The sequence below is a fragment of the Hippocampus comes genome, unplaced genomic scaffold (genome assembly GCF_001891065.2).
Source record: "Hippocampus comes isolate QL1 unplaced genomic scaffold, H_comes_QL1_v1.1 scaffold180, whole genome shotgun sequence".
Classification (NCBI taxonomy): Eukaryota; Metazoa; Chordata; class Actinopteri; order Syngnathiformes; family Syngnathidae; genus Hippocampus; species Hippocampus comes.
This window is the reverse complement of record NW_017805076.1, coordinates 1208991-1216744: the sequence shown is the minus strand read 5'-3', so window position 1 is coordinate 1216744 and position 7754 is coordinate 1208991. Positions and strand designations below refer to the sequence as shown.

General features: G+C 44.7%; 1 protein-coding gene and 1 long non-coding RNA gene across 2 annotated transcripts in view; one reads left to right on the top strand and one right to left on the bottom strand.

Moving 5' to 3' along the window:
- Window positions 1–6125, top strand: part of chst6 (carbohydrate sulfotransferase 6) — an 18908-nt gene extending 12783 nt beyond the window's left edge. The window contains exon 2 of the mRNA XM_019865295.1: window positions 3655–6125. Coding sequence (XP_019720854.1) covers window positions 3737–4933 — 1197 coding nt within the window. The 5' untranslated portion in view covers window positions 3655–3736 and the 3' untranslated portion in view covers window positions 4934–6125. The remainder of the gene's footprint in view (window positions 1–3654) is intronic.
- The window catches only part of LOC109513082 (uncharacterized), a 25530-nt gene continuing 18111 nt past the window's right edge, over window positions 336–7754 (bottom strand). Inside the window, exon 3 of the long non-coding RNA XR_002167657.1 lies at window positions 336–457. This is a non-coding gene — a long non-coding RNA (uncharacterized LOC109513082). The remainder of the gene's footprint in view (window positions 458–7754) is intronic.

Here is a 7754-nt window from a genome sequence, read left to right as displayed (position 1 = left end):
GGAGACCCGAGGACGACCCAGGACACGCTGGAGAGACTATGTCACCCAGCTGGCCTGGGAACGCCCCGGGATCCCCCGGGGAGAGCTGGAAGAAGTCGCTAGGGAGAGGGAAGTCTGGGCTTCCCTGCTAAAGCTGCTGCCCCCGCGACCCGGCCCCGGATAAGCGGTAGAAGATGGATGGATGGATGGATGGATATAATAAATTACTAATAGCATAGAAAACACAGCGTAAGGTGGCTGTGCTATTTACAATGGTTACAGGTTTTCACGTATGTTTATTCAGCAGCCTGACATCAGTTGGTAGGAATGAGCGGCGGTATCTCTCCTTCTTGCAGCACGGGTGTAACAGTCTCTGGCTGAATGAGCTACCCAGTGCTGTCAGGGCGGGCTGGAAGGGGTGGGAGGGACTGTCCATCATAACTTTTAGTTTAGCAAGCATCCTCCTGTTGTCCACCTCCTCCAGAGTGTCCAGGGAGCAGCCCAGGACAGAACTGGCTCTCCTGACCAATCGCTCCAGTCTTTTTCTGTCCCGGGCCGAGATGCTGCCTGACCAGCAGACAATGCCGTAATGGATGACCGAAGCCACCACCAAGTTATAGAAGGTCTTAAGGAATGACCCCTGAACCCCAAAAGACCTCAGTTTCCTGATCAGGGCGTCCGTGTTGGTTGATAACGAAAATTAAATTTTTTCTGACTTTTTTTTTTTATTTTTTTAAATCAGGTGCAAAGGTCAAAATTGCTGATTTCAGAGGCCTTTTTATTTTTAAATGTAACATCAGCTCTTAATGAAAGTAATCTGGCTGGATACCTGTGCTGGCCTCGTGTACCCTAGACCTGGTCTGGTTGCAGAATAACAAAGACTGAATTTTTAATGATTTTTTAAAATCAGGTGTCAAGGTCAAGATGTCAGATTTCAGCCTTTTATTTTGAAATCCAACATCAGATCTTAATGAAAGCACTGAGGTTGGATACCGGGGTGGCCTAGTGTTCCGTCGATCTGGTTGGCTTCCAGGATAACTTTGTTTGAACCGCTTTGTTCAGCGAAAAGGTCGGTGCTGATGGACAGTCTGCAGCTGGATGGGTGCATGGATTGAGGAGCCGACGATGAGAAGAAAGGAGCGTCAGCGCAGAGCGCCGATGCGTATGTGGAACTGGGAGTCGCGTCTTGGAATTGAAGCGGATTTACATGGGACAGGAGAAGAGAGCCAATCTCTCTTTTTCGTTAATGGACGCTACAGCTTGTTGTTGCTTTCAAGCTTAGCTTGTAGCAGACGTGTGCACATTGCAGCATGACGTTTTTGATCCATCTTTTCTTGCTGGCTCTCGACGAAGGCGGACGCTTTTCTGCTCAGCTCCTTCCTTCCCCACCCTCTCCTTGCTCGCCACTCAGTCTACGTGCTGTCTGTGTCTAACTTTTCCTAGCCTCCTATCGTACTTCACCCTCAGAATAAACCATGGAATTGGTTGGCTGGTCCCTCGATGCAATCGACAAAATTTTCTCGACGAGAAGAGCAGGCAGTGGGGAGCCTACTTGCCCCTCGGGGACATTTGCTGCCGGATACGCCCTTGATCCATGGAGAAAGTGGAGAATGGTGTGCCTGTCAATACTGTCCGTTGAGGATGTGGAAGACATCTACATTATTGGCCTTCTGATAACAGGTATGCTGCTGTTTGGTGTTAGCAGTTTCCTGTTCTATCGCAAAATTCAACCGATTTGACAGACAACGGGAGTGACACGGCGAGGTTTTTCAGGCCTTGCTTAAAAATCCAGGCACTCCGGGCATTTTTTTGCTTCGTGCCGCGACAGCGGGACGAAGCGGGCGGACACCATTAATTTCAAGACATCGCGCATGTGCACGGGGATTTTTTTTGATGTGGCTTGACATCCTCTTCCCAAGACGATGCATGTATAATCTACGATCAATTTGACGAAAGAATTTAACACACGTCATCGATTAGTTCTACCAACAGTTAACATTAGCATTACTACACCTTGTGACGAATGGTTTATTCATAAAGGTACCATGCTTCATCCATCCGCCCCCCCTCATCACGTTATGTCTTGTGTCTTGTTGCAACTGTCATATGCTTGATGTGCCGGGAATTTTTTTCTCCTAGACTTAAATTATCCTCAGAAGAGGATAGTTCGCGCATGGTTTTTTTATCCCCTCCTTCCCTAGTGTTTACTTTTCTCATCTAAGATCTCGGGGCGCTGTACTTACGGCGATTACCGACAGGCCCTTCGCACTGTATCCCATGTTCGTCTTTGTTTTTCATGTTTCTTGTGCAAAGCGTGCCTGTTAAGTCCAATTACCCCATGGGGATGAATAAAGTTTTCTGAATCTGAATCTGAATCTGAATCACTGGTGAAAAGGACACTTTGATTTGCTCCTCTTTCATCTATAACGGCTTCAGACAACAAAGTGTATGCAGGAAAGTGGTTCAGATTGTCGTTTATCGCGGGGGTTACATTCCAAAAAGAACCAGTGATAAGTGAAATCCGTGAAGCAGGATTTAAAAAAAAAAACAAAAAAAAAACATAAAATGTGAGAGGGACGAAATTTCAAATGCACATACAGGCCAGCGATCCTGCGAGTGCAGCCGACGTGTTAATGATTAGACAATTAAGGATGGAAGAGACACTGCTGCTTTTTTTCTTATAAGCCGCCTCTCTCTCTCAGCCACACACACACACACACACACACACACACACACACACACACACACACGCGCGCGCACGGCAACGCACACACTACCACACATTGTAAACAACACTTAAGACGCTGATCAAAGATCAAAGAGTAACCCACGTGATAAGACAGAAGGGAGGGTGCTGGGCGGGGCTGAGAAGATGCAAAGCCATGTTGATTGGCTGTGCATCTTCTCACCCCCCCACCCCCACCCCCCGCGAGATAGCCACGTGAGATAGATCCACTCGTGCTGTCATTGGTGAACGTCGGCGTTGGGAACCAATCAAGTTACAGCCATGCACAAAACCTCTGAGTCATTTGGCAATTTTTTCCGAATACAGTACTTTTGGGGAAAAAAAAAACGTGATGCACTGAAGCCGCGCTAAACGAACCGTGATAGAGCGACGGATCACTGTAGACCGCAAATACAAAGTGCATGACAAATACGACTCACCATCGCCGCATATTATGCAGAGTGGGCTTGGTGCGTGGGAAACTCCCATTGTGATCAATCTGTATTTTCAGTAGGACTTCCTGACACTGTCGATTAAATGTAGCCTTCTTTTTCTTGAAAGTCGTAGGCTCCTCTGTCTCCTGGCTGGGCCTTTCCCCCTTCCCAAAGACCTTTGTTTTTTACTAATTTTGCAAGTTCCTGGGTTTCATTTTGGCGGTAACCTAACATGTGACTGAGAAGCACGCCTTCACCTGCATCAAGAATGACATATTGTAGATGGATGTAACAGAGGATAATGTTAGTTATGTATTCTTTCTGTGTGGCCCGGTACCAAATGACCGGTACCGGTCCACGGCCCGGGGGTTGGGGACCTCTGCATTAAACAATCACATGATTGGACGGTGTGGTTTGATAAGCGGGGACTGTATAACACTGTCTGGACTTTGGAGTTAAACGCTGCATATTAATTTTTCTGTATGTCCCTTTCTTCAAATCTGTCATTTCCTCTAGCCCCGCCTCTTTTACAGCACGGGCAAGCGCGCAACTCCACTGAGGAAAATTTCAAGCTGAAGATACCAAGCCACAACCAATCATGCCCCGTTACAGAGTGAACCTCAGCACGATGGTTTTTCTGTTGATCCTGCTGGGAGCCACAGTGATCCTCTTCTGCGGCTGGTACATCAAGCTAAACCCTCTTGACTGCACCTCTTCCAATAGGAAAATCCATGTTGTGCTGCTGTCATCGTGGCGATCAGGATCATCTTTTGTTGGGCAAGTGTTCGGTCAACACCCGTCAGTCTTCTACCTCATGGAGCCTGCCTGGCATGTTTGGAACAAACTTAAGAACTCTGGTGCACAGGCGTTACGAATGGCTGTAAGGGATCTAATACGAAGTGTGTTTCATTGTGATTTCTCTGTGACTGATGCCTACCTGCCACAGCGTCGCAACGTCTCCTCTTTGTTCATGTGGAGTCACAGTCGAGCGTTGTGCTCACCGCCGGCTTGTTCTCTCACACCACGTGGCCATCTCAGCAATCAAACTCAGTGTTTGCAAACGTGTGATACGGTGGGCCTACAGGAGGTGCAGGAAGCCTGCACTTCCTACAGTCATGTCGTATTAAAAACAGTGCGAATATTTGAACTGGAATCCCTATACCCTCTCTTTGAGGATCCCAGCCTTGACCTTCGCATCATTCATCTGGTTCGGGATCCTCGGGCTGTGGTCCGGTCAAGAGAACAGTCTGCCAAAGCTTTTGTGCATGATAATGCTGTTGTGCTGGAGCAGAGAAACGTGCCTGCAGCCGAGGTACAATACCAAGTTGTGCAGGAGATCTGTCGTAGCCATGTGCGCATTAGCGAAAGGGCCCTACGGAAGCCCACACCATTTCTAAAAGGCCGGTACAAAATGGTCCGCTATGAGGATGTGGCTCGTAATCCACTAGCGGAAATAAGTGCTATGTATGACTTTGTCGATCTGGACATGACACATCAGTTAGAGGAATGGATTTATAAGCTGACTCATGGAAAAGGTAAAGGTTCCTTGAAAGAGGCCTTTGAAATCACTTCAAGAAACGCTGCAGATGTTTCTCAGGCTTGGCGCACCACGCTGCCACACAATAAGGTAAAGCGCATCCAGCAAGTGTGTGAGGGGGCCATGGCGCTGCTCGGGTACACAACCGTGAACAGCGATGAAGAACAGAAAAGACTTGATATTGATTTACTGGCACCACGTGAACCCTACCGGTTCACCTGGTTACCACAAAAACCAGAGCACTCCGGTAAAGGTTAAAATGGTGCATTGTAAAAGAGCCTCTTCTCGACTGAAGTTATTATACTACCCAGTCTTTATAAGTTGTCTTAATATAAGTGACGCAACACTGCTGACGTGTAAGGGCAAAGCAATAGTTTGTGACAACTCTGACATGGCCTCAGGTTGTCAGTGGTGAGAGGATTACTGTAAATTATAATTTTTTTGATTTGCAGCATTTAATAAGAAATACTGATAATGTGATTTTATTATTGTACTTTATATTTTTGAAAAATATTTGCAAAAGATAGTGAGGACAAGCGGTACGTAAAATGGATGGAATTTCATAATGTTCAGAGGTGCACAAAAGCTGTCATGATTTGATTTTTGATTAATATATGAAACCGAGGGGCTTTATTGGTTGGTGCGACTCAAATTTAATTCCCAAACGAGTTAGTGTTCCAGCGGAACCCCTCAACTGGAGTTACTATTTTTGTTTTGTTGATTCTGGGAGAATTATGCCGTAATTGTGCCAGCGCTTGAACAGCAGACATTGATCAAATTGATCAGTAGCTATGACCCACGGGGAGGAGTTAGGACCATGTGAAAAAACATAGGCAATGACGTATATTATATTTCTTCCAGTGAAAACTCAAGTTACAAACTTAATGGGTTCCATGAGACCGTTCTTGTCATGAAACATTCATCAATCAAGGTCATGTTTCTCATTGAAATGAATGGAAATGCAGTAATCCGTTACAGCCCTAAAACTAAGTTATACTTATCTCTTTTTTTTTAAAACCAGTGTGTGGTTAAAAATAAATGTAATGCAATATAGACCTAAGTGAAAACACTGTATTACAAAGCAATTAAACATTTAAATAATTATTTATTGAGCATTGTCTTTCAGGATGGGGAGGTGTACTACAGTTTCTTCACCAAAAAAGTCTTCTTCCCTGATAACCTGAGATTTTTTTTCTGTTTCTTTTTAAATTCATTGCTAGATTTTGGCATGCCGAAAGTTGGACGTCACATTGTCATTCCAAATATGTATTCACTGCGAGTTTTTTTTTTATTTGGTTATTTCTATAATTTTTTTTGACTGTCTCATGCTAGCTTTGCCACCAAGTGAAAGCACTGCTTCTTTGAATTGAAGCTGGCTGTTTCTGTTTTTGTATGTTGAACGTCCGCCTCGCGACATGCATCAACGGCATTTTTGACACCGGCATGAAAGAGAGAGTTTACTTATTTTTCCATTTTCAGCAATAAAAACATATTTTGTCTATCATGAATTGGATAACTTCATTGTTTTTCATGTACAATTAACACGTGTATAAACACATTTTGCCACTTGCTTTCGACTGAAAATAGCATCACAACTACTCAGGCCTCCAGTAACAACCAATCACGGCTCAGCTTGCAAACTTCACATGAATATACAATTGTGTGTAATAGTGTATATCAGGGGTGCCCAGACAGTTGATTGCGACCGACCCATATCTCACGGACTGGTCCCAAGTCGATGACGAGCCACTCCAGGTATCTCGGCATAATTATTTCATTAAGATGTGATGTTAGATTTCAAAATAAAAGGCCTCTGAAATCTGACATTTTGACCTTTACAACTGATTTAAAAAAATCTATAAAAATTCAGTTTTTGTCATCCAGCAACCAGACCAGGTCTAGTGAACACGAGACATTCCCCAGGTATCCAGCCTATGGCCAAAGAGGAGCGCACTGGCCAATGCCAGTTTTTACTAGCTCGTCTTCCTCAAGGTCTGGGGTCGGAAACCCAAAATGTTGAAAGAGCCATATTGGACCACAATAAACAAATAACAAATATGTCTGGAGCCGCAAAAAATAAAAAGCCTGATAAAGAAGGCAACACATGCTGTATGTATCAATATGAGCTATATTAGCCTGCTATCAACATGACTAAATTGGCTACAAATACACAACGAGCATCCATGATTAAAAGTTTTTTTTCCCCTGCAGTTCATCCTGTAGAGGAGGGGTGCCCAAACTTTTTTGACGGAAGATCTACTTTTCGAACAACCAACCTCCCGCGATCGACCGTTACTGCACACGCGCGCATACGCACACACTTACACACGCATGCCGTAATGAGCAACAGTCTTAACGGCCGATAAGATGAACGAGATACGGGACGCACTTTCGCAGCGTGCTACAGTGAAACTCCTCTACAACGAAATGTCAGGTTTATCCAATTTGACACTCAGGAATAAAACACAAGGAGGAGACCGGAGACTCAATTCTGGTACCAGGAGGGAACGAGGAGAAGCGTTCGGTTTCAGTACTCGGCACGTCACCCCTCACGATCTCCCCCTTCACCCCCTTATTTAGTGGGAAATCTACTACATAGGTGTGTCCAACCTAAAGGGTGGGGGCTGTTGAAGACACACTGAACTTGTTTGACTATGTGTGTGTATGTGAGTGTAAATTACGTACATGTGTGCAATTGTTACATCTACTACATAGGTGTGTCCAACCTAAAGGGTGGGGGCTGTTGAAGACACACTGAACTTGTTTGACTATGTGTGTGTATGTGAGTGTAAATTACGTACATGTGTGCAATTGTTGCAAAAACATGAAGTAGCAGCTGGTGTTGATGGTGCCGTCCACGTCCAACCTTGCTCCTGTTTAGTTTTAACACAGTACTTATCATGCATCCCTCAACTGCCACACAGTGCATTAAGCACTAAGCAATGTGAGTATATATTAAAAGCATTATATCTGTATTAAAAGCAGAAGTGTTCTTCATTGCAGGCATAATCAATTTATCATTGCAGGCATAAGCTTTCTTCTTTGCAAGCATAATCAATCAATCAATCAATCAATCAAT